This window comes from Schistocerca piceifrons, chromosome 9 (genome assembly GCF_021461385.2).
Source record: "Schistocerca piceifrons isolate TAMUIC-IGC-003096 chromosome 9, iqSchPice1.1, whole genome shotgun sequence".
NCBI classification, from domain to species: Eukaryota; Metazoa; Arthropoda; class Insecta; order Orthoptera; family Acrididae; genus Schistocerca; species Schistocerca piceifrons.
The window spans coordinates 134,356,519-134,384,122 of record NC_060146.1 but is presented as its reverse complement, the minus strand read 5'-3'; the positions used below and the strand labels follow the sequence as shown (position 1 = coordinate 134,384,122).

Below are 27,604 nucleotides of genomic sequence, written 5' to 3'. Positions count from 1 at the left end.
GTACATCAGACTCATTGTTCAGTACATTTTCGTCAATGTCTTCTTCATCTGTTATTACATCTGCATCGGGTGGAATAATCGCCAGTTCTACGTCATCATCTTCATCGTCACTCTCTTGATGGTTCGCTATTTCTACTAGAATTTCTTCAAGTGTAAGTCCACGTGGCATGTTTTTATCCTGTTGGAATCTTAAAATTTGAATAGAACATGAAAAAAAGCAGATCCAAAGAACGTAAAATGCAAATCTTCTCTGTATAATACATGTATTCAAGAATAGGGCACATCAACAATAAATGATAGTGTAACATGCCATTGTCCCATTATTGGGACGCATAAAATATATCGATATTGCTCTTACTTGAAAAAATCTGAAGTATACTTAATCTTACATGGCCATCCATATGTTCATAACAAACACGCCCAGACAACTAAATCACAGCTCATTGTCGTCCAGGAACTACCAGCAGACATACAGTACTGCCAAGTGCGAGAACAAAAAATCGCAAGTTTATAATTTTCCTGACGTGAAGTACTTAGAAAAAAGTTATTTATTTTACATTTACAGGCATCATAGCAGTTAGTTGAACCTACAGGTAAGCAAAGCTTACGTAGAAATAAGTAAAATACACTCCTGGAAATGGAAAAAAGAACGCATTGACACCGGTGTGTCAGACCCACCATACTTGCTCCGGACACTGCGAGAGGGCTGTACAAGCACGGCACAGCGGACACACCAGGAACCGCGGTGTTGGCCGTCGAATGGCGCTAGCTGCGCAGCATTTGTGCACCGCCGCCGTCAGTGTCAGCTAGTTTGCCGTGGCATACGGAGCTCCATCGCAGTCTTTAACACTGGTAGCATGCCGCGACAGCGTGGACGTGAACCGTATGTGCAGTTGACGGACTTTGAGCGAGGGCGTATAGTGGGCATGCGGGAGGCCGGGTGGACGTACCGCCGAATTGCTCAACACGTGGGGCGTGAGGTCTCCACAGTACATCGATGTTGTCGCCAGTGGTCGGCGGAAGGTGCACGTGCCCGTCGACCTGGGACCGGACCGCAGCGACGCACGGATGCACACCAAGACCGTAGGATCCTACGCAGTGCCGTAGGGAACCGCACCGCCACTTCCCAGCAAATTAGGGACACTGTTGCTCCTGGGGTATCGGCGAGGACCATTCGCAACCGTCTCCATGAAGCTGGGCTACGGTCCCGCACACCGTTAGGCCGTCTTCAGCTCACGCCCCAACATCGTGCAGCCCGCCTCCAGTGGTGTCGCGACAGGCGTGAATGGAGGGACGAATGGAGACGTGTCGTCTTCAGCGATGAGAGTCGCTTCTGCCTTGGTGCCAATGATGGTCGTATGCGTGTTTGGCGCCGTGCAGGTGAGCGCCACAATCAGGACTGCATACGACCGAGGCACACAGGGCCAACACCCGGCATCCTGGTGTGGGGAGCGATCTCCTACACTGGCCGTACACCACTGGTGATCGTCGAGGGGACACTGAATAGTGCACGGTACATCCAAACCGTCATCGAACCCATCGTTCTACCATTCCTAGACCGGCAAGGGAACTTGCTGTTCCAACAGGACAATGCACGTCCGCATGTATCCTGTGCCACCCAACGTGCTCTAGAAGGTGTAAGTCAACTACCCTGGCCAGCAAGATCTCCGGATCTGTCCCCCATTGAGCATGTTTGGGACTGGATGAAGCGTCGTCTCACGCGGTCTGCAAGTCCAACACGAACGCTGGTCCAACTGAGGCGCCAGGTGGAAATGGCATGGCAAGCCGTTCCACAGGACTACATCCAGCATCTCTACGATCGTCTCCATGGGAGAATAGCAGCCTGCATTGCTGCGAAAGGTGGATATACACTGTACTAGTGCCGACATTGTGCATGCTCTGTTGCCTGTGTCTATGTGCCTGTGGTTCTGTCAGTGTGATCATGTGATGTATCTGACCCCAGGAATGTGTCAATAAAGTTTCCCCTTCCTGGGACAATGAATTCACGGTGTTCTTATTTCAATTTCCAGGAGTGTATACGCATCCCAAAAAAGGGGCAACGGCCAGTAATGGGTTAAAGAAGTACTAGAGCAATTTAAATCAATGAAAATTGGAGTTTGACTTGTAAGTTAGAACTAAAAAATAAGTGTTTCTGTCTTTTTAGAAATACAACCCCTAAGCTTTTATGGAAATAAAGCGTGTCATTATGAAAACATTTTCAATGCTAGAGCTGTGAAAATTTGTATTGCGCTTGTCAGTTACAAATAAAAAAATATGTGTTTCAGAGTTTTTTTGGAAATACAACCTCTGACACATAGTGATATAGGGGATGAAATTTTTATGAAAGTATTTCGTCATATAAAAAATTTTCTTTTAATTTAAATTTATGAAAATCGGTTTGTGACTTGTAAGAAAACGTATGTTAGGGGATGAGACTTTCTATGCAAGTGCCACCACGAGAACTCCAGCTACCAGAACCGCTTTTTGGTCAGAAGTACATCCGGAAAAGACTCCGCTTCTATGGCCTTAATTAGCGTGGAAAGTTTAGGTGATGTTGCGTTTTGTGAAAAACATAATTCCATTAAATAAAAAAAAAACTGTTGAGACCATACAATCTACATAAGCAAAGCAGCGGGTGGTAAGCTAGTTTACTATAAAATAGAAATTTCAACCAAAGATATTGTGTCATAATTGTCTAAATGAAGCCGCACGGAGTGGCCGCGTGGTTTGAGGCGCCGTGTCACGGTTTACACAGCCTCTCCCGCCGGAGGTTTGAGTCCTCCATTGGGCATGGGTGTGTGTGTGTGTGTGTGTGTATGTGTGTGTGTGTGTGTCTGTGTTTGTGTGTGTGTGTTGTTCATAGCATAAGTTAGTTTAAGTAATGTGTAAGTCTAGGGACTAATGACCTCAGCAGTTTGGTCCCTTAGAAATTCACACACATTTGAACTTTTTTGTCTAAATGAAAATAAAATGTTTTTGTTTCCACTCACTAATCGCATGAAAATGAACTACAATTTGCAGAGAGATAAGAAACGATATATCCTGAAAAACGTAGGTACATAAAGAAATAAAAAAAAGCATTTTTTCTATTTGATCTTACACATTTTGGTAAGGAATTTTAATTTGTTTTAACGACTTGCATTTTCATACAGTTAGTAACTGAAAGTGACGAAATGTTTTGTTTATTAAAAATGATTCAAGAATATGAAGAAATCGCATTACGTAACAATTTGATCTGCTTTACAGTATGGTCTATTTTGGTCGAAGATCATTTTCCAGCAAGGACTCCTACGAACAGTCTAACATTCTGCGTGGTGTCTGTCTGTTCTAAGTCATATCTCCCTACCACTTTCGCGCAACGACGCTCTGAGCGTGTTTTTTAGGGAATTGACTAGTTTGAACATGGGACCTGTTGCTGGTAAGGAGACGCCAGACTACACATGACATGTAGAGTTCAGAAGAGTTCAGTGAGACTAGCGATAATATAATCAAATACTTAATGATTTCAGCGTCAGCTCCACTGCACTCCCTGTAAAAGAATCTTAATACTAACTAAATTTAGTGGAAGGGGTTCAAGGCTTTCCTATTTTTAGTTAGCTGGTAAAATAACGTCGAAAAAGCAGTTAAGTTTACCATTGGAATTTTTATTCTACTCACAAAACATTGTTTATAAATTGCACTATTGATAAAAGGAAATGTTTTAATATAGGATGATAAAAACCAACTGCATTCAACAAAAATGTGAACGAATATTCCCTGAATGGGTTTCCAAGTTCTACAATGGATCGAAGGATGACCTATACCATATCACATCTATAATCTAGGTTTAAGTTAAGTTTCATAAAAGAGAAAACTATCAAAACGGTCTACAGTGACCCTCAATTACCTTTAATTACTTATTTAACTTGGCGTAAATTACAGTGGCTGATGTGGCTTCTCAATAATTATATAACAGAAAAATCACCGGGTTTCAGATTTTAACTTCTAGTAGCAAATGTGAATACCATGAGCTTTAATTGACGATCGACACTAGTATTACACAAAAAGGGGATGTAAGAGATGAGACTTCTGCAGTTCTGAGTAAAGCCTTATGACTCTTATGCGGCATCGCGTGTGTTCATTACCTTGTCGTTGGTTAGGCAGCGTCAGGGGGCTGGGGGCGGCACAGCTCCACACCCCTCGCCGTCTCGGAAGCAACTCTCTCTAGCTTCTCCTTACTACAATTTACTGAAGTTGGTTTAAGAAAAGCTATCTGGCTACCCGGCATGTAATATCACGAAAAATATAAGCCTCTCATCAACACTCCCTTAGTGTGTGTGTGTGTGTGTGTGTGTGTGTGTGTGTGTGTGTGTGTGTGTGTGTGTGCGTGTGTACTGTGCCGCGCGGGATTAGCCGAGCGGTCTTGGGCGCTGCAGTCATGGACTGTGCAGCTGGTCCCGGCGGAGGTTCGAGTCCTCCCTCAGGCATGGGTGTGTGTGTTTGTCCTTAGGATAATTTAGGTTAAGTAGTGTGTAAGCTTAGGGACTGATGATCTTAGCAGTTAAGTCCCATAAAATTTCACACACATTTGAACATTCGTGTGTATTGTGTCTGTTGAACAAGGACCTAGAAACAACGGAGAGGCTCCGTCCCACCATAACCCGCAGTGGTCCACAACCCCACAACAGTCCACCCACCCTACTGCTGCCCTACACCAAACCAAGGGTTATTGTGTGGTTCCGCCTTCGGCCCCCAGTGGACACCCCACTCCTGGGAACGTTTCATACCAGACGAGTGTAGCCCCATATGTTTGCTTGGTAGTGTACTTATGGTGTGCGCATACGTGGAAACAGTGTTTGCGCAACAATCGCCGACATAGTTTAACTGCGGCGGAATAACGGGAACCAGCCCGCATTCGCCGCAGATGGAAAACCGCCTCAAAAACCATCCACAGGCTGGCCGGCACACCGGACCTCGACTCAAATCCGCCGGGAGGATTCGTACCGGGGACCGGCATGCCCTCCCGCTCGGGAAGCAGCGCAATAGACCGCGTGGCTAGCCGGGTGTGCTCCCTTAGGGTACTTCCACATCTAATAATTTTGCTCCGTTTAGAGCGCCGTGCAAAGTTGTATCCGCTAATAAGTCCTGAATCCATCACAAATCTGGCCGACATTCTTATTTTGTTCACTAAGCGACTGCCGTACACGGCTTTTACCTACGCCAGGGAATTCACAACCAGACCCTTGCCTTTGTCCGTCTTCAGTGCGTTTTATCGTGTAAGGCAGCTTCATCATGTATGTGTACTGCCAGTCGTTACGGAAGATATTATGTTACAGGTAATCGCTGATAACACAGTGACAGTGGGCGTCTACTATGAAACGCTGAACCTAACGTGCAAAGGATTCTTCATAGACCAGCTGCTTCCGGCTTATAACCAGGCTCCAGATCGTATCACCGTTAAACTGGTCCCATTTGGCAAAACTGTGGTAAGTAACATTTTCTCTCTACTTTCTACTGTTTAAGACGATTTAAACACAGTAAACTACACGTAAAGCTTTATTTCACACCACTCATCAGTGTTACATTACACACACACACACACACACACACCTGCTGCAGAGGACAGCACATTCTACTCTATACATCTACATCTACATTTACATCTACATACATAGCCTGCCAACCACCCTACGGTGCATGGCGGAAGGTATCTTGTACCACTAGTACTCGTTTCCTTTGCTGTTCCACCCGCAGACAGAGCGCTAGAAAAACGACTGCCTATATGCCTTATAATATTCACAAAATGAAAAAATTCGACACATTTCAGTCTTAGCATCATAGAAAGAGCTCATTCGTTATCAAGATCAAGCTTACGCCTGAAACAGGCATCTTAAATAACACTTGCTAGGAAATCAGCTGGAACGTTTTGTATTTCCTTTTCCTTTTTAAAAAAATGAAGGTAACATATATCTTCATATCACAGCTTAAAAGGCACTTCCTAAAATACACAGCGAACAGCGCCACAAGTAAAAGCGTAAGGAATTGCAAAGCATCAAATTGGGTATTACCCACATAATCAGCCATCTTCCCAATACCAAAACACCTGACTAGTCAAGAAATAAATTACTGTCCAAGGCAAAAGTGGATCCAAACCATTTTCCACAGCACAGCGACGCTCCAGGAGGCTCTACGGTGGGACGACCACTAGCCCAGACACAACTCACTTCAGCCTGGCAAATGCCAAATCCAGCTGCCCGGCTGTACGAAGAAGCACTCCCTGTGTCTAACCATTTAGCGTCGAATGGCGTTGCCACAGTGGTAACATCGGTTCCCACCAGATAACCGAAGCTTAGCGCTGTCGGACTTGGCTACCACTTGGGTGGGTGACCATTTGGGGTCTGCCGAACACTGTTGGCAAACAGTGTGCAGTCAGCCTGTGAGGCCAGTGTGGTGTGCCTACTACTGTAAGACCTTCGGTATACACACCATCAGATTATTTGACTTGTCGCTCTAACGAAGTAGGCGAGTGTCAGCAATATATCTCGTGGTCTTATCATTGCACGTTTATCTTCTGCCGTTAGGTCAGACGATAGAAATGCCACTTGCACGCTTAGAGTATCAGATTGACAGTGACCAACTTTAAACAGAACTTGATTAATTTTCACACACATTTATTAAAATAATAAAAAGCATAGACATTACGTAACTTGATTCTGGATGCTGTTTACAATTGAAAATCTGAAGTTCCTTTGGTCTTGGTACGTTAATCTTATTCTCACATATCTCTGATACTTGACAAAAGTGTCTATTCATTTATCTTCATAGCTATGTACAGGAATATGGGTAATCTTATTAGGCACAGACTGAAACTTGACTATAGACTGGTACAGACTGGTGCAGACAAATGCAGACTGGTACAGACTGACTAATCGGAGGTCTGTACACTCGTTATAATGCCTCGCGCGTTCATGTATCACTGCGCGAGTGTGATCCGTGAGGAGAAAAGGTTCTACGTTAGCAGTAATCTCATTGGCTGCGTTGCATATTAATACACGGATCGACGGAAGCAGAATTTGGTCCATCTCTAAGGAGGCAGCGCCATCTGGTAGTGCGGAGACGGTCGAGCGCTGCGCCTGCGCTCGCTGTTGTGCTTAGCGGGGCGCGCTCTAGTGGGAAAGTTGTGTACGTGCTGACTACACGGAACTATGTACACGACAGCCAGTTTAAGAGCTCCTTGACTGAGAAGTAGCGGCTCTCGTCACGAAAGCTCACAACGGCCGGGAGAGCGGTGTGCTGACCAAATGCCGCTCCACATCCGCTTCCAGTAACGCCTAACGTCTGAGGATGACACGGCGGTCGGTCGGTGCTGCTGTGCCTCGAGAGGCACGTTCATACGGAGTTAGAGGTTATTCGCACCCGCCACCCGTACTCGCCATCTTCCTGTATATCAGCAAACAGCTGTTAATTGCTGCTCATCTAGAGGGTTGGATCCCCTCCTTCGAAAGCGTCAGATTGCAAAGCCTGGGCTACTCTCAGGGTGGAATCTCCGTCTTCGAAGATTGTGTGTGTTTGTCTGTCTGTCTGTCTGTCTGTCTGTCTGCCCGCTGCTGTCGCTGTTCGTTCGTCCGTCCGTCCGTCCGTCCGCCTGCTGGCTGTCCATCGCCGTCGTCGTAACCGCTGCCGCCACCGCCGCCGCCGCCGCCTGCTGTTCGTCCGTCTGTTCGCCGCCGACCATCGCCGACGCCGCCGCCGCCGCCTGCTGCACGTCCGTCTGTCCGTCGCCGTTCGTCTGCAATGAGTACTCCCACCTCCACGGTCATCTACACCTCCCCCTCCCCCTCTCCCACAGTCACTTCCTGGAGTGCCGCCTCTGGCCTCCCTCCTTCCACCTCCCCTTCCCTTCCCCCACTTACCCACCCCCCTATCTCCTCCCCTGCTGTATACCCACACCTCTACACCCTTCCTCCAGCCTCCACACCCTCAACAGCTCCCACTACTACCCCCGCCCTCACGTACGCCTCTGTTGCCGCCTCTGCTGCCGCCCCTCAGGTGGTTGGCTTCCCCTCTCTCACCAACCCTGTCGCTTCGTCTTCTGCATCTCCCGCACGCATCACGTCGCGCCGAGCCACCATCGCCACCACTGAACCAGCTGCTTCTCCCGGTGCCTCCACTACGCCACAGGTATTTGCCACCCGCCACCTCCCTCTCCTCCCCGTCCCTCTCCCCTCCTCCCAGCCTCCAGTCTCCAAAAAACCCCAAAAGCGCGTCCTTACCGACTCTGCTCCCGCCACTTCCCACAAAAAATCAACACCACCTCCCCCTCCCCCTGCCGTCACCATGGACACCACCCCTCCTCCTGCCACCCCTACCTTGGCCCCCACCCTCCATACCTTTGTCCTGTCAACTCCCGATCCTAAGTTCCTCGACGCTCGTACTCTCACCAAGGAAATACGAAAGTACTTACCTGGTGCTCCCATCTCCCAACTCATTCCCCGCAGGGACTCAGTCCTTATCAAGTCCCCGTCCCCATCCTTTCACAAAGACCTCCTGCGAAAACTCCCACGAGTTATGTTTGGCCCCCACGCCTCTCTGACACCCTTCCTTTCCGCTTCCACTCCTCGTCAGCCCCAGCCTCCCCATCGCCCCCCCCACCTACACCGCTGTGATCACCAAGCTCAGCCCGGTGATCACAGAGGATGAAGTGTTGGTAGAACTGAACTCCCACCCGGACTTGGAAATCCGCTCTGCCCGCCGTATCCACAATGCCTCTGGTCCCACCTACCTCATGCGGGTATTCTCAGAGTCCGCCCCATCCATAGACCATCTCCTCACCCAGGGTGCCCTGATATACTACCGTCGCCACCCTGTTGAATCCTCCAAATCCCCTCCCCAATCCTACCGTTGCCAGCGGTGCCTGATGTACAATGACCACCTGACTCCCAACTGCAAAACCCCCCCCCCCCCACCTGACCCCATTGCAAGGCCTCCCACTTTCTCAAGAACTGCCCCAACCTCGCTGCTCCTCCTTCCTGTAATACCTGCAATGGCCCCCATCCCACATACTCCCACAAGTGTAAAGCTAAACCCCCTCCAGCCACCCCTGAACTTACAGTCCCAGTTCGTCCCGTCGATCCTCCTGTCCATCCTAACAATTCCCTCCGTCCACCCCCCACGGCCGAGGACATCATCCGGTTCATTACCGTTGTACTCCAAAACATTCACCCTTTTCAGCGCCCGCACACCTTCCAACAAATATCCCTTGCTGCTCGCTCTGTTTTCCACCTGAACACCTTCGCCACTTACTCCCACAACCAAGCCCACTTCACCTTCACCCGCCTCGACACCCTAGTTTAAGTCTCTTCCGTTCCCTCTCTTCCCCCCCCCCCCTCCTTCCCGTCATGGCGCGGCACGAGTCTCGCATCCTCTTCCAGAACATTCGCTCCTTCCGCTCCAACAAATACCTCCTCATGCACACCCTCTCACACCACCAGGTCGACACCTTCCTCTTGAACGAAACCTTTCTCCAGCCCCACCATTCTATCCGCACCTCCCCCTATATCCTCCACCGCACTGATGCTCCTGGTCCTCGTGCGCAGGGTGGAGTCGCGATTGGCCACCTTAAGCATATCCCCGTCCGGCCACAAACTCTCCTCAATGACCCCACTGAACACCTTCTCCTTAGCGTCTTCTTCCCCTCCCTCACAATTACCTGTGCCACCATCTATGTCCGCTCCACTGCTCCTCTTCCTTATGACTTCATCTCACACATTGACCACACCTTCTCCACCTACGTGATTGCCGCCGACCTCAACATCCATAGCCGCACTCCTGCTGCCCTTCGGCGGTGGCATCAGTTCCTCTCCACAATCCAGGGTGACCTTGTTCCGATTCCCCAGCACACCCGACCCGAAAGTAACACCACCCCCGATGTTGTCATTGCCTCCGCCAACCTCCTTGGGCGTATCACTGTCGCCGTCCTTGACCCCACAGGTAGCGATCACCTCCCTGTCCTTCTCACCATAACGTCTGCAAACCGCCCCCCTCTGGCTCCGCAACCTGCACCCCCTCCCAAGGTCGTCCATGACTATCGCCGTGCCAACTGGGATGCCTACCGGGACTCCATCTCCACCCAGGTCGAAAGCCACCCTCTTACCTATCGCCATCCTGACGACATCATCCGCGCCTCGTCCTTCCTTCAGACGGTAATTACTGACGCCGTGGAGGCCCATGTTCCTACTAAAACCATCCACCCACACCGTCCCACTCTCCCTCCGCGGGCTGTCCTCCTCCGTGAATCCCGCCGCCTCTATCGCTCCTTCCTCCGCACTCGTGACAGGGATACACTCCAACGCCACCGGCAAATACAGCGACACGTACGGAACCTTATTACAGCAACGAAACGCCGGGACTGGCGCCAGACCTGCACACGACTCAATGCCACCCTCCCTATCAACTCCTCCAAGTACTGGTCCGCCTTCCATCGTCTTACTGGTTCCCTTTCCGCTCCCCACTACCCTCTTCTCCATAACGATCGCCCCCTTCCAGACAACCTCAGTAAGGCCAACCACTTCGCTTCCCACCTTTCCGAGGTCTTCTCCATTCCCGATGATCCCCACTTTGATTATTCTCTTTTCCCCACCGTCATGGAACGTGCTGATACCTCAGTCGCTCCACTTGCTCCTAGTCTCCAGTACTTGGGGCAGTTGCCCCCCTCCGACGTCAACACTCCCATCACAGCACAAGACATTAAACTTCTCCTCCAGTCCAAACGCAACACGGCCCCTGGTCACGACTGTGTCACCTACCGTCACCTTCGAGAAAGTCCCTATTCCTTCCTAACTGTCCTCGCCCACCTCTATAATGTCATCCTCTGTACTGGCTTCTACCCTGACCTGTGGAAGACCTCCTGCGTCATCCTATTCCTCAAACCCAACAAACCCCCTTCTGCCGCCTCTTCCTATCGTCCCATCTGCCTCACCTCCGTCTTCATTAAGGTCTTTGAATCCATCCTCTCCCACCGTATCCATCGGCACCTTGCTCAACACCACCTCCTCCCCCTTACCCAGTGTGGCTTCCGACCCTCCTTCTCTGCTGACGACCAACTCCTCAACCTTGTTCACCTTCTGTCCCTCCAGCTCAACTCCCATCGCTCCGCCATTTTTGTTTCCCTTGACCTCCAAAATGCCTATGACCGTGTATGGCATCCCAGTCTCCTCTTTAAACTCCAAACCTACGCCCTGCCTATCAATTTTGTCCGTCTGGTCGCTTCCTTCCTCTCGCACCGTCCTTCCTATGTCACCCTCCACAACACCAACTCCCGTATCTTTTATCCCACGGCTGGCGTCCCCCAGGGTTCTCTCCTCTCCCCTCTCCTTTATCTCTTGTATACAGCTGATATGCCCAAGCCACCCCCACCAGTCCACCTTCTCCAATATGCTGATGACACCGCCTTCCTGGCTCTCTATCCTACCCTTCAACGGTCTCAACGTACCCTCCAAACCCACCTTAACCAGTTCACCACTTGGTGTAACCAGTGGCTCCTCCGTCTCAACCCCTCCAAAACCCAGGCAATCATCATAGGCCGCACCACTCGCTCCTTTCGCCTCCATGATTTCTACCTCACCCTTTATGGTCGTCCTATCCAACTCACCCCCACCCTGAAATACCTTGGCCTCACCCTTGACCGACACCTCACCTGGACCCCTCATCTCCTGACCATCCAGCAGAAAGCCCATTCCCGCCTCCGCCTGCTGAAACTCCTGTCCGGCCGGACATGGGGATTGCATCCTTCTACCATCCTCCACACCTACAAATTCCTCATCCGTCCTATCCTCTGTTATGCCAGCGTCGCCTGGATCTCTGCCCCCACCCGCTTTTACAAGGCCCTCCAAATCCTTGAACGCCATGCGCTCCACCTTGCCTTCCGTATCCGCCTTCCTTCCCCCACACGACTCCTGTATGAACTGATCCCCTTCCCCCACCTCCTCTTGTTCCTCCAACATCTCCGCATCCTTTACATTGTTCGCAGGGTTGATCCCCCCCACCCTCTGGTTTCCTCCTTCCTCTCCACCCCCCTCCCGTTGCCGCGCCTCTATCGCTGTATCCCTCCCTCTCTCCACCTCCACACCCTCCATCTCCTTCATCAGGGCAATTTCCAACGCCTCCCCCTGCCGGATGACGAACTTCGCCGTGACATATACCCTTCCTTCCAACTATAACCTGGCCTTGTTCCCCCACCCCCCTCCACAGGGCCCCCTTCTCCTCTTTCCTCCTTCTCCCAGACCGGATTTTCCTCCATCCCCCCCTCCCCTGAGACCCTGCACCCCATACTTGCCTCTCTCCTTCCCACATCCCTCCCTACCTGGCCCTCTTCCGCGCGCCCCCCATTCCCCTCCCCCATCTCTTCCCCTCCCTCCCTTCTTCAGGTCTCCCTCATCTCCTTGAACCTGGCAGATCCTCTGTATTGATCATCATCAGAGTGCCACATCAGTGTTGTGTTTAGTGCTGTTTCTCATGTGCGTCAAGAGGTGTGATTTTAATTGTGTACTGCCTTGAGGTTCGCCGTCAGTGTTACGTTGTGTGCTATGCCATCCATCAACACCTTTATGCTCCAGTCATACTGTGCCTTGTGTTCTTTTAATCGTCGCAGTGTGTGGCTTTTTGTGTGTGCTACTTTTAAACAGTTTTTTATCTCCATTTTACAGTCACCCCGTTTTTTTCTTTGTCTATTGCCTTCCATGATGTTCTCCCTTTTTATATCTATGTTCGCCTTCTTCTCTCCTTTGCTGTTTTTAAATGTCTTCTATTGTTTTGTTCTATGTCTTTCGGCTGAAGAGCAGCGCATTTGCTGCTGCCAGCCCGCCCCGATGGGGAATTTTGAAATACAATAAAGAAAAAAAAAAAAATTGCTGCTCACCCTGTTCGTGGGGACGTTTTCGTGTGTGGAGAATAAGAGTGGTCCACCTACTCTTCCATGGGGGACTCCTGACCATACCCTCGTCTCTGACGATTCGAGAAGCTGGACGTTCCTCCTGCGATAGTTCAGCCACTGTACATAATTACTGGCAGCGCTGGTCACGAGAATGTACGACCATGCTCTGGACAGCCACGTGGCACTACTGAGAGGGAAGACCATCGTGTTTGGAGTATGGCTATGGCGCATTGCATCTGCAGCAGAAATCTGAGCAGCAGTTGGCACAACTGTTACAGATCGGTTACTTGAAGGACATCTCCGACCCGCACGGCCTGTAGCGTGCTTTCCAATGACCCCGAACTACCACCATTTGCGACTTCAGTGGTGCCAAGTGAGTACTCATTCGAGGGCAGGGTGGAGGTCTGTTGTGTTTTTCGATGAAAGCTGGTTCTCTCTCTCGGTGCCAGCGATGGCCATTCGTTCGTTAGGAGGAGGCCAATGGAGGACTTTCAACCAGACTGTCTGTGAGCTAGGCACACTTGACATACACCTGGAGTTACGGTCTGGGGTTCGATTTCAAATGACAGCAGGAGCACTCTCGGGGTCATCCCACGCACCCTGACTGCAAGTTTGTACGCAGCCTGGTGATTCGGCCTGTCATGCTGTCATTAATGAACAGCATTCCAGAGAGTGTTTTCCAACAGGACAACGCTCGCCCACATACCGCTCTTGTAAACAAACATGCTGTACAAAATGTCGACATGTGCCTTGTCCTGCTCGAACACCAGATCTGTCTCCAGTCCAGCACAAACGAGACATGATGGGGCAGCAACTCCAGTGTTACCCACAAATAGCATTAAGTGTTCCTATACGGAACGACCAAGTGTAAAACTGGCGTGGAACTCCATCCTACAAACTGACAACCGCACCTATACAACACAATGCATGCATGTTTGCTTACTTGCGTTGAACATTCTTGCAGTTACACCTGTTGTTCATGCACCTGCTTTCACAGTTATAATGGCTTATCTCGCACTTATATTACCTGTGATCTATCAATGTTAATCACTTAAATTTTTACCTATACAAATGTGTTCCTGAAATTTCATTACTCTATTTTCATCATCATCATCATCATCATCATTTAAGACTGATTATGCCTTTCAGCGTTCAGTCTGGATCATAGACCCCCCTTATAAAATTCCTCCATGATCCCCTATTCAGTGCTAACATTGGTGCCTCTTCTGATGTTAAACCTATTACTTCAAAATCATTCTTAACCGAATCCAGGTACCTTCTCCTTGGTCTGTCCCGACTCCTCCTACCCTCTACTGCTGAACCCATGAGTCTCTTGGGTAACCTTGCTTCTCCCATGCGTGTAACATGACCCCACCATCTAAGCCTGTTCGCCCTGACTGCTACATCTATAGAGTTCATTCCCAGTTTTTCTTTGATTTCCTCTTTGTGGACACCCTCCTGCCATTGTTCCCATCTACTAGTACCTGCAATCATCCTAGCTACTTTCATATCCGTAACCTCAACCTTGTTGATAAGGTAACCTGAGTCCACCCAGCTTTCGCTCCCATACAACAAAGTTGGTCGAAAGATTGAACGGTGCACAGATAACTTAGTCTCGGTTCTGACTTCCTTCTTGCAGAAGAGAGTAGATCGTAGCTGAGCGCTCACTGCATTAGCTTTGCTACACCTCGCTTCCAGTTCTTTCACTATGTTGCCATCCTGTGAGAATATGCATCCTAAGTACTTGAAACCGTCCACCTGTTCTAACTTTGTTCCTCCTATTTGGCACTCAATCCGTTTATATTTCTTTCCCACTGACATTACTTTCGTTTTGGAGATGCTAATCTTCATACCATATTCCTTACATTTCTGATCTAGCTCTGAAATATTACTCTGCAAACTCTCAATCAAATCTGCCATCACAACTAAGTCATCCGCACATGCAAGACTGCTTATTTTGTGTTCACATATCTTAATCTCACCCAGCCAGTCTATTGTTTTCAACATATGATCCATAAATAATATGAACAACAGTGGAGACAGGTTGCAGCCTTGTCTTACCCCTGAAACTGCTCTGAACCATGAACTCAATTTACTGTCAACCCTAACTGCTGCCTGACTAGCCGTCTAAAGACCTTTAATTGCTTGCAAATACTCTATTTTTTGAGTTCTAATTTTTTTCCGCCAATGTATCGTCGTGGACAGTGGTAGATAAAACTTCACTATCGGTGGAGATTTCTTCTGTCTTTAAAGTCAACTTCACCAAAGATATCCGTGCATATTGATATCCGTTCAGACATCAAATCACTTGTTTGTGACCTGGTGTCTGGTGTTAATCAAATGACTTATAGGAAACTTATAACAGTTACGTAACGGCCTTGCCGCAGCGGATACACCGGTTCACGTGGGATCACCCAAGTTAAGCGCTGCCGGGCGTGGCCAGCACTTGGATGGGTGACCATCCCGGCCGCCATACGCTGTTGCCATTTTTGGGATGCACTCAGCCTCGTGATGCCAATTGAGGCGCTACTCGACCGAATACCAGCAGCTCCGGTCGGAGAAAACAATCATAACGGCCGGGAGAGCGGTGTGTTGACCACACGCCCCTCCTATCCGCATCCTCACCTGAGGATGACACGGCGGTCAGATGGTCCCGATGGGCCACTTGTGACCTGAAGATGGAGTGCTATGCTATAACAGTTACGACAGGCGAAAACTGTTTTCCGTGCATAAATTTACCAATTAATCTTATTAGCTTTTTAATTAATTAATCCGTAGGCCTGTAACTACATAACTGAGATCGTGAGTATGTATGCAGTAAGAATCCGCGATTGGGAGCAAGGTGTTTATTTTCTTAAACTCTCTTTCTTTGTTAAGTGTCCCGAGTGGAGAGAAGCTGAGGCCTTTCCACGCGGTTTATACGCCTGAGGTATGTCTGCGTTTCACACGCCGACTTCGTTTACTGCATGTAATTCATTACCACGTGAGTGGACAAACGCTCTTCCTCTTTTAAAGACAGGAAAGTGGGAAATCAGCTGTCTCAATCCTCATCCCATCTTCCTGCCCAAAATTTTTGACAGATGAATGCATTCTTCTCACTCTTTTAACAAGAACATTGTAAATCATTTAACCCAGTCTCTCTTTGTAGTTAAGCGTTCGTACAAAGCCTCTCCCTCTAACTGCCACTATCCACATATGCCCCTCTCCCACTGTTTCATTTACCTCCCATTGATTTACAGTATATCCCACTATCACTCCTATTTCTCTCTCTCCCTCTTACAATGTCTCCTTCTGTCTTTCTTTCTCACTACTATTGTCTCCACCATAAGTTGGTAGCTTAATAATTCTGAGTAGTCCAGCTCCTGCACATGCATCTTTAAATTTTCGGTCCAAAATGCGCCCTCCCCTATTTTACTCCCCAATTTGCCGGTCTGGGAGCGTCCAGACCCCCAAGACTATGGATGATCGACCCATCTGTAATTTTAAGTTCCACTGTCTGTTGTCTCTTTCGGTCCCAGTGCACCTATCTCCATCTATTTCTCGTTCTCTTTCACTGACGTCTTTTTGTCCTCCTTTCCCTTCCTCTCACACTGCCACTGCCACCTCTCTCTGCCACCGCCACCGTCTCTTTGCTGCTGTGTTCCAGCACAAAAAGTTTTGGGAGGAAGACGGAATGGGTACTGACTTACCTGTCAGTCTTTCGAGAGGAACATATCCGCCATATTTGTGGTCTGATAGGAGTATTTTTCTGCTACTCCCCTTCTTTTCCTTGCTATAGTAGTGTGTGCTGCTTATATAAAACGAATTATGTACGTCACCAAAGTTTTGACTGTTTATGTGCTTGGAAATACTGTATACTTTGATACATTCAAATAACAAATAAGTTCGCATCGTAAGAGAGTAAGACAAAATAGTTTGCTTTGTATTTCTTCCGAATACTTTGCTCGCCGATCGCATTTCATCGAAAATTCGCAGTTAATGATTTGTAAAAATGTTATTAGGAATATTTCACTGAATTTTCAGTCATGCCAATTTTATAAAATCTCTGACATTGATTTTAAGTTCAGTTTGGTATGTTAAGACCTTTTTCAGCACATTTTTTTCCAGCACTACGCTCGGCATATTTGTGAAGGCATGAAGTGTCCACCTTAGAGACAGCAAGTCACAAGGTTTTATTCGTGAGAAGATGCCGACTGAAAACTTAGTTTGGTGACGTCAGAACTATTTCGATGAGCCTATAGTCCCTGCCATGTGTTCACTATGTCAGTTAAAATTACATTTACGCCTAAGACCGAATATCAGGCGCGTTTTTATGTGTGTTAGGTCTGTAACATAGACCTTGATAACGGATAATGATTTCGAAAAAAGTTTCAAGGTCCTCAGAAAATTGTCTTAAGGATTTATGGTACAAATTTCTACGATCTGCTATGAATATAAATCATAAAAGTTACCATTCCCACAATTGGTACTTTTCGTACACAAAAATTATGGTTTTTTTAGTAGTTTCCTCACGGACCGCTGATGAACAAATAGAGCCTAAGGTCGGTGTTAGACCGCTCCTAACGCAGAAGGATCAACTGATCTGCCCAATTTGGCTGGACCGGAGGACGTATGTAATGTTTAAATTTTGTCCCTGTAATGCAGGACACCTGCAGTATGCCCGTTCTTCAGATATAGATACAAACGGTCGTTAGGCAAAGGGTTCTCCAAAACATATGACCACTTACCTCTGTTATGAATAGGAGCCAAGATATGAGACCTTGAAAAGTCGGATCTTCCCGCACAGACGGATAAGTACACTAGCGGAAAAAAAAATTAGTACACCCTTTCAGGGATTTCCAATTGACTCAAGATTTATTGTTGCAACACTGTATATGGAGTACACGAAATGATTACATTTACACATCAATAGCACAGGCGGTTCTGAGGTGTGAGGTATCGAGCCATGCTGGAACACCCATATTAGTACGTGGTGCAGTCTACACAGGCGCTGAATCTGGCATCCAGTCGATCGTACAAAGGGAAACGTTATGCCACGACTGCTCGGCGTGTTCACGTAGTTCTGTAATAGTTGTTGGTTGATGAGCCGCACCAGTCACTCCTCGTCCCATCGTAGCCCACACGTGCTCGTTTGGAGACAAGTCCGCAGATCGTAGTGGCCAGGGAAGCTGCGGCGCGTCTTGCACAACACGGGCAGCGTGTGGGCGGGCATTATCCTGTTGGAGCAATACGTTACCTTTCTCTTTCAAAGAAGGCAGAAGAATGGGTATAACAACATACTGCAAGTACCGAGCGCTGATTAACGTCCCCTCCAAAAACAGCACATGTGAGCGACAGTTGTAGCTTAGTGCACGCCACACCATAAGGCCTGGGTTTGGGTCAGTATATCTTGGACGAATGCACTCTAAGAGACAGCACTGACCAGGTCTACGTCGTACGCGCAAGCGACCATCACTTGCGCGCAGGTAGAACCTCAACATCTACGTATATACTCCGCTAGCCACCAAGCGGTGTGTGGCAGAGGGCACAATTCGCGCCAAAGTCATATTCCGCCCCCTTTGTTCCACTCGCGGATCGCGCGAGGGAAAAACGACTGTCTGAACGCCTCAGTACGAGTTCTAGTTTTCCTTGTCTTTGAATGGTGATCATTGTGCGATTTGAAAGTTGGTGATAATAATATATGCTCTACATACTCGGTGAAGATCGGATTTCGGAATTTAGTGGGCAGCCCCTTCCGTTTAGCGCGCCTTCTATCTGCAAGTGTGTCCTACTTCAAAGTTTCTATGAGATTTGTAACGTTCTCGTGATAGATAAATGTACCAGTAACGAATCTTGCCGCTCTTCTTTGGACCTTCTCAATCTCTTGAATCAGATCCCACTGGTAAGGGTCCCATACAGACAAATAATACTCTAAGACTGGACGAACTAACGCATTGTCCTTGTTGAAGGACTTCGTCGCTTCAAGATTTTACCAATACAACGCAACCTAGAGTTCGCCTTACCCGTTACTTGTGTAATCTGATCATTCCATTTGAGATCATTTCGAATAGCCACACCCAGATACTTGACGGATGTTACCGCTTCCAAAGACTGGGCATTTATTTTGTACCCGTACATTAATGGGGATTTTCGCCTTGTTATACGCAGTAGGTTACACGTACTAATATTGAGAGATAACTGCCAGTCATTACACCACGCATTTAGTTTCTGCAAATCCTCATTGATATGTTCACAACTTTCGTTTGATACTACTTTCCTGTAGACTACAGCATCATCGGCAAACAGTCAATACCATCAACAAGATCATTTATGTAAATCGCAAAAAGCAGCGAACCTATTACGCAGCCCTGGGGCACAGTTGAAGTTACCCTTGTTTCTGTTGAAGTCTCCCCGATCAGGACGATATACTGCTCCCTGTCTGTTAGAAAACGTTCTATCCAATCTCATACCTCGTCGGATAAACCGTAAGCGCGCACTTTTTGGAGCAAGCGACAGTGCGGAACTGAGTCGAACGCCTTTCGAAAGTCAAGAAATATGGCATCAACCTAGGAGTTGGTATCTGGAACCTGTTGTTATCATGCACAAAGAGGTCCAGCTGTGTCTCGCATGACCGCTTTTTCCTAAAACCGTGCTGGTTTCTGCAGATCAGCTTCTCAGAGTCTATCAAGGTCACTATGTCTGAACACAACAAATCGATGTCAGTGAAATGGGCCAGTAACTATGTGCATCCGATTTTCTACCCTTTCTTATAGATTGCTATGACTGGGCCTTCTTTCAGTCCCATGGAACTTTCATTGCTCAAGACCACGGCGCACAATTTCCTCTCCCGAGCGATCTTCTGACGACACCACGCGAATCGTGTACCTGTCCCCACTGCTAATAAACAGTTCGCAACAGTTCTTGTTGACACGTCTGGGCTCACAAGCTTTCTCATGAGCCACTTGGTAGCTGTACCATTTGCCTCTGCTGCCCTTGCAATACCACGATCCTGGTGGGCGTCTGTGCTGCGTCAACGTCCAGAACGTCACCTACGGTTTATGAGAACGTTCACGTGACTGCTGATCTCAGCATCGTTACACAACTGACGCAGCACGTCCAACGTGTGTGGTAATTCTCCAGAAGAACCATCCCGCCACAATCTGATCCCTGTCACTCACGCTCATTTGGCTGTAGGTGGCACGAGTGCCTGTCCGTGGCAAGGTTGCCTGCCTGCTTCACACTTTTGCACCATACTGAGCCTTCTGGGTGGGAGCATTCCCGATTAAAGTGTAGACACAGACGGCGCTCCCGTAGCTGCGCCACTTGCTGTGGGATAACATTCAGTGTCAGTACATCTACACTCACGCTCATAAATTAAGGATAACTGAAGAATGTGGTGCCACACAACGTGGCACTACGCAAAACTGGCGCTGATAGCATAGGCACATAGGGAATACACACGACACAGATCTGTAAGTCCACGCTATTGGTGATAAGTTGAGAATACTGTCCAGAAACACATGTGCTACAAAACGCCACTGTTTCCTAAGCGTGTACCCCGACATCAGTATGGGATATGACCACCATGCACACTACACAGGCCGCACAACGAGTTGGCGTACTCTGGATCGGGTGGTCGAGCAGCTGCTGGGGTGTAGCATCTCATTCTTGCACCAGTGCCTGTCGGAGCTCCGGAAGCGTCGTAGGGGTTTGAAGACGAGCAGCGATACGTCGACCGAGAGCATCCCAGACGTGCTCGATGGGGTTTAGGTCTAGAGAACAGGCAGGCCACTCCATTCGCCTGATATCTTCTGTTTCAAGGTACTCCTCCACGATGGCAGCTCGGTGGGGCCGTGCGCTATCATCCATCAGGAGGAAGGTGGGACCCACTGCACTCCTGAAAAGGCGGACATACTGGTGCAAAATGACGTCCCGATACACCTGACCTGTCACAGCTTCTCTGTCAAAGACATGCAGGGGTGTACTGTTCAGACTATACCTAAACTCGTCCATGAACATAACCTAGGACCACTGTTCCAATGACCTTGTACTGTTTTCCTGACACCAGGGGTCAGTGGAATCCACCTTGTAGGTCTCTGGGCGAATAAATTATGTCTGTTCAGTCTTCTGTAGACTGTGTGCCTGGAGACAACTGTTCCTGTGGCTGCGGTAAGGTCCCGAGCAAAGCTACCTGCAGTTCTCCGTGGCCGTCTGCGGGCACTGATGGTGAGATATTGGTCTTCTTGTACACTGTGGCCGTCCCGTACTGTAGCGCCTGGACATGTTTCCTGTCTGCTGGAATCGTTGCCATAATCTTGACATCACACTTTGTGGCACACGGACGGCCTGTGCTACGACCTGCTGTGTTCGACCCCTCCTAACGTCATCAATATGTGCTCTTTGAGCCATTTTCAGCACACAGTCACCATTAGCACGCCTGAAAACGTCTGCACACTTATTCGCTGCACCGTACTCTGACATGCACCAACACACCTCTGCGTATGTGGACTACTGCCAGAGCCACCGTGCGACGACTGCAGGTCAAATGCACCGCATGGTCTTATCCGGAGGTGATTTAAACCCGCAAAGCGCCCACCAGAGCGTTGTTTCATCATGTATCAGCATTATCTTCAATTTATGAGCATGAGTGTATCCCAGGTCTCATATGCCGTCATGGATGGAAATCGACGTCGTCTTTCCAGGTGTGTGAATTTTTTTCTTTTTTGTTTTTTTAGCAGTGTACAGAAACTCAGCTACAGATTCGATGACTTGTTACTAATTAATGAAAAGCACCAAGAAATGACGGAAGATTCTCTTAACTTTGTTACTAACTTATACAGTTTTTACTTGCTTGTGTTTATTACAGACTGTGTGTGTCAATTGCTTTTACTTTCACAGGTTAATAGCACGGTTCCTCTCACTTTCACATGCGAGCACGGTGAAAGGGAGTGTGAAGGACTCAAAATCCACTCGTGTGCCATAGCCCACGTCCAAGACCAGACATCGCTGCTAAACCTGGCGGAGTGCACCATCCGCAACCAGACATACCCAGAAGCAAGACTGATTGAGGTAAGCCAGCCGTGAATTCTGACTGAGGTAAGCCAGCCGTGAATTCGTATCGATTATCGTTCAGTCGACTCAGATTAGCTGAGCTCGGGCGGTGAGAACGACTTAACCAAGCGCTCCCCGCCTTTGTAGCCTTGCAGATATTGCTTCTTATTTTTATAGTTTTTTATCTTCTTATTAACCAGCTGTGGACACGTAATAAATTCAGACCCTCTCCTTTCCTTGTATTCTGTTATTGCAGTAGTCCTTCACCTTCTCCCTATGTTGCCTTCTCCTTTCTTCTTTCTATGTTGTTCCGAATTTCTTATTTTATCTCCACTGAAAGCCTTCTGAATGTAGTATTTTATTGTTAAAAAGATTTCGTTCTGCTATTTCCGATTTTTTATTCTAATTTTTTTCTACTCCTTTCCTTATTTCTATAATTCATGCTGTTGTGATTTCTTCTTCTAGAAATACAGAAACATTTACTTCGCGAGCCTGTTCTCATTTATTCGGTAGAGGTGTCCAAAAAAGATTAATCTTCTTGTAACCATTGCTTCTGATATTTCCTTTGTGTTTTTGTCTATCTCCTCACTATTTATCATTTTCCAGGTATCTGTAGTTTGTATTGCGTCCATCATTTTTTTTCAACAATGCGTCTTCCAGGGACCTCTATCCTGTCCAGCTTATAGCTCATTGTTAGGCATTCAGATCCATATAATATTCTGGTTGTATTATTGTCGTAATGTATTTTAGTTTTGTTTTTCTAGATATTTATTTCTTGTTGTAAGTATTCTTTGTCAGATCATATGCTCCTTCCTTATCGTTACCTCTTACATATATTTAAAAATTTTCTAGTCCCTTCTGTTGTATAGCTTCTCCAAGATATTTAAATTTACTAACTCGCTCTATTTTACCTACCTGTTTTTCTATGAATTTTGGTGCATTATTTTTATATTTGTCATGAATTTGGTTTTTTTTCCGCTAAAATTTTGAGACCAGATTTTTCACTATTTCTTCCAGATGATTTATTTGAATAACTGCGTCTCTCGTGTTCCAAATTGGGCTCCAAAAGCCAGGCAGTTTACCTTAATACCATTTGTCTTCCTTTGTGGAATTATTGATTCAATTTTGTGATCTTTCTAGCTCCAAATTCCAGATCCTTACTACACTACTGGCCATTAAAATCGCTACACCAAGAAGAAATGCAGATGATAAACGGGTATTCGTTGGACAAATATGTTACACTAGAACTGACATGTGATTATATTTTCACGCAATTTGAGTTCATAGATCCTGAGAAATCAGTACCCAGAACAACCACCTCTGGCCTTAATAACGGCCCTGATACGCCTGGGCATTGAGTAAAACATAGCTTGGATGGCGTGTACAGGTACAGCTGCCCATGCAGCTTCAACACGATACCACAGTTCATCAAGAGTAGTGACTGGCGTATTGTGACGAGCCAGTTGCTCGGTCACCATTGACCGGACGTTTTCAATTGGTGAGAGATCTGAAGAATGTACTGGCTAGGGCAGCAGTCGAACATTTTCTGTATCCAGAAAGGCGCGTGCAGGACCTGCAACATGCGGTCGTGCATTATCCTGCTGAAATGTAGGGTTTCGCAGGGATCGAATTAAGGGTAGAGTCACGGGTCGTAACACATCTGAAATGTAACGTGCACTGTTCAAAGTGCCGTCAGTGCGAACAAGAGGTGAGCGAGACGTGTAACCAATGGCACCCCATACCATCACGCCGGCTGATACGCCAGTATGGCGATGACGAATACACGCTACCAGTGTGCGTTCACCGCGATGTCGCCAAACGCGGATGCAACCATCATGATACTGTAAACAGAACCTGGATGCATCCGAAAAAATGACGTTTAGCCATTTGTGCACCCAGGTTCGTCATTGAGTACACCATCGCAGGCGCTCCTGTTTGTGATGCAGCGTCAAGGGTAGCCGCAGCCATGGTCTCCGAGGTAATGGTCCACGCTGCTGCAAACGTCGTCGAACTGTTCGTGCAGATGGTTGTTGTCTTGCAAAAGTCCCCATCTGTTGACTCAGGGATCGAGACGTGGCTGCACGATCCGTTACAGCCATGCAGATAAGATGCCTGTCATCTCGAGTGCTAGTGATACGAGGCCGTTGGGATCCAGCACGGCGTTCCGAATTTCTTTCCTGACCCCACCGATTCCATATTCTGCTAACAGTCATTTGATCTCGACCAACGCGAGCAGCAATGTCGCGATACGATAAACCGCAATCGCGATAGGCTACAATGCGACCTTTATCAAAGTTGGAAACGTGATGGTACGCGTTTCTCCTCCTCACACGAGGCATCACAACAACGTTTCACCAGACAACGCCGGTCAACTGCTGTTTGTATATGAGAAATCGGTTGGAAACGTTCCTCATGTCAGCACGATGTAGGTGTCGCCACCGGCGCCAACCTTGTGTGAATGCTCTGAAAAGTTAATCATTTGCAAATCACAGCATCTCCTTCCTGTCGGTTAAATTTCGCGTCTGTAGCACGTCATCTTAGTGGTGTAGCAATATTAATCGCCAGTAGTGTATTTCTCCTAGAACGCAGTGAAACAGTAAACGGGATGAACCGTCCCCTTGTCTAATAGCAACTTTTATTTCAAATGGCCGAGGTAGTGCTCCTACAAATTTATCTTTAGATATCGTCAGTGTTAAAGAATTGTGTTTGCTGATTTTGCCTTATAGTTTGTTCACTTCATTTTTTGAAAACTCAGTTTCTTGATTAATGTAATCATTTGAAGGATGGTTTGATAGTGAAAAGCTTGTATCAACAGTTGTATAACATCGTAGTTCATTGTATTTTAGTGCAATAAAAGAATCGGGGAAAAAATAACTCGCTAACGCACAGCAGTTGGGCGGCAGTCCGCTCGGAAGTAAGCCGATTCAAATCCTAGAGGTGGATGAAATTTTAACTGCCAGTATCTGGTGGGCAGTAAAGGGGAGGACAGGTCGTCGCGTAAATTTTCTGATCATCAGAGTTTGCGCGACAATGTCCGATATTAAATTCCAGAACCGTGTGTAGTGTCTTATCAAGTGAGGGCATGCCACACTGTTCATGGTACAAAGACTTCTTTTCGTTGTGTAACCACAACTGTATATGCCCATTTTCTCAAAATGGAGTAAAATCGCAACAGTTGGTGAACCAGTAATATTTTGTTGTTTATTGTGAACAATAAAATAATACTGGGTTAGATAGAGCAGCAGTCAGTTGTAGAATTAAGTTGTTTTAATACGACATTTATAGTCACAACGCAGATCAGATTTCGAACTGTGTCAGGTCATTATCAATGCTAAAAACAAATACAAGAGTATATATTACAAAGCGATTTACAAAAGTTACAAGTCCATCACATGGTTGTCTTTTAATGTTAACATTACATACCAGTGCGGAATTGTAGCAGTTGTTCGTGCTCAAGTGAATGCTTACGCAGTTCAACCATTACTGTCGTAAAATTATATGTTGGTTTCACAGTACACATCGGTTTTGCGTATGGCGCCCTCTATGAGCTGCGCCTGAAGTTTACAGTTTTGACGACGTTTTTTGTAATATTTATGTTGTATAATAACTAAGTAGTAACATGAAATTGTTATGAGTAAAACTATGTAAAATTACAATTCTTACTTTTTCTCATGTCTGTAATGTGCTAGATGTTCAAAATTACTATAGCACGTAACTGCGACATTTCACGCCTCATGGGCTAAACTTAATTATAAAACTGATATGGCTACGTAAATTACGTTATAGGAAGTATTGCATATTTTGTCGTGTTGGGACCTGTCTTAACTGAATTAGGTGTTACTTAACGAAAGGTATAACGTGAACTTATTTACAAAATGCAGTTTGTTGGCGCTAGGAGCGCTTGTAAGCTTCATTTCAATACGTCGCACTTAGTGGCCGAGAAATAAAAACAATATGATAAAGCGTGATCTTTTGAACACTTATTTTGAAAAGTGACAGTTTTACGTATTAATTGTTACTAATAGTTACCTCTATCTAACCCAATATAACGACAGTCGTTGCGTGCACCCACCCCATGGAGGGCAACCTGATGAAAATAATACTGGTTTAACAACTGTTATGGTTTTCGCTGTTGAATGTGATCCGCCCCTGAGATAACGACGTCAACACTTCTGCTACCGGGATTATTTTACACCATAGGGATACCAAGGGGGTAATACACTAAAGTGACAAAAGTCACACTGTACCTCCTAATATTGTGTCGGACCTCTTTCGCCCGGCGTATTACAGCAACTCGATGTGGTATGTACTAAACAAGTCGTTGGAAGACACCTGCAGAAATAATGAGCAATTCTGCGTCTGTAGCAGTCCATACTTCCTAAAGTGTTGCCGGTGCAGGATACTGTGCACGAACTGACCTCTCGATTGTGCCCCATAAATGGGCGATGGGATTCACGTTGGGAGATCTGGGTGGCCAAACCGTTCGCTCGAATTTTCCAGAATTTCCTCCACACCAATTGCTAACAACTGTGGCCCAGTGACAGGGCGCATTATCACGGAAACATGAAGTCCGTGTATGGCTACAAAGGGTTTCCAAGTAGCCGAGCATGCCCGTTTACACTCAACGATTCGTTCAGTTGGACCGGAGGACTCAGTTCATTCTATGTAAATACAGTGCAAGACATTGTGGAGCCAACACCAACTTGCACAGTGCCCTATTTTGTCTAACAAAACAAGGCCCATGGCTTTGTGGGGTCTGCGCTACACTCGAACCCTGTCATCAGCTCTCAGAAACTGAAATCAGAACTTACCAGACAGGGCCACGGTTTCCTAGTCGTCTAGGATCCAACTGATATTATCACAAGGCCTGGAGAGGCACTGTAGGCGATGTCGTGCTGTTAGCAAAGGCACTCACGTTCGTCGCCTGCTGCCATAGCCCATTAAAGCCAAATTTCACTAGAGGCGGGATTCGTGACTCCCTGTCCGACGAGAATGATAATGGCGTAGTGGTCTGCCTAGTGAGCAGCAGACCTGGATTAGAATCCAAGTCTTGGTATAAAATTTTCATTCGTCGCTTCAGTCTGCATATCTAAGATGGATATCAAGAAGCAACCTCTTATCGGAGAAGCAAAATTCTCGGCGCGAGCGAAAACGTTCTACAATGTCTAAAAAATCCGCTTCTGTAGTTTTGTGTTTTACAATAATTCACTTCATTCTGCACATGCTCGTGTCGACTTGAATGTTGTTCGTACCCTACAGGAGTGAACAACAGCATTGAATGCAATAGATATGAATCTTCTGAAAACAGATCTTCCGTCGTTATGTGGAATAACACCGGAAAAAGACACTTTATTTTTTTTTAAATCTCGTAGCTGGGTATGTAATGCCTCACAAAGTTCCATATCCGAAATTTCAAAGGCATTTTAAGGAACTCAGAGTAGCTTTGTATAAAAAAGAACGTATTGTGATTACACTGGCGCCAAAGAAGACAAATAGTTCCTTGTTATATGAGAGTTATCAGTGCCTACAGATGTTGCCAGTTTATAGTTGGTCATAACACAGAATAATAACATGAAAATTTTGTCAAAAAAGGCAGCACAGCATTGACTAATTTCTCTTATCTGGAACCAGTTTACTTGGTTTTAAAATTATGTATAGTGTAAT

General features: G+C 47.0%; 1 protein-coding gene across 1 annotated transcript in view; it reads left to right on the top strand.

The window, feature by feature from the left end:
- Window positions 1-27,604, top strand: part of LOC124716756 (GILT-like protein 1) — a 45,048-nt gene that overhangs the window by 2,933 nt on the left and 14,511 nt on the right. Inside the window, exons 2-3 of the mRNA XM_047243300.1 lie at window positions 5,316-5,465; window positions 21,788-21,958. Coding sequence (XP_047099256.1) covers window positions 5,316-5,465; window positions 21,788-21,958 — 321 coding nt within the window. The remainder of the gene's footprint in view (window positions 1-5,315; window positions 5,466-21,787; window positions 21,959-27,604) is intronic.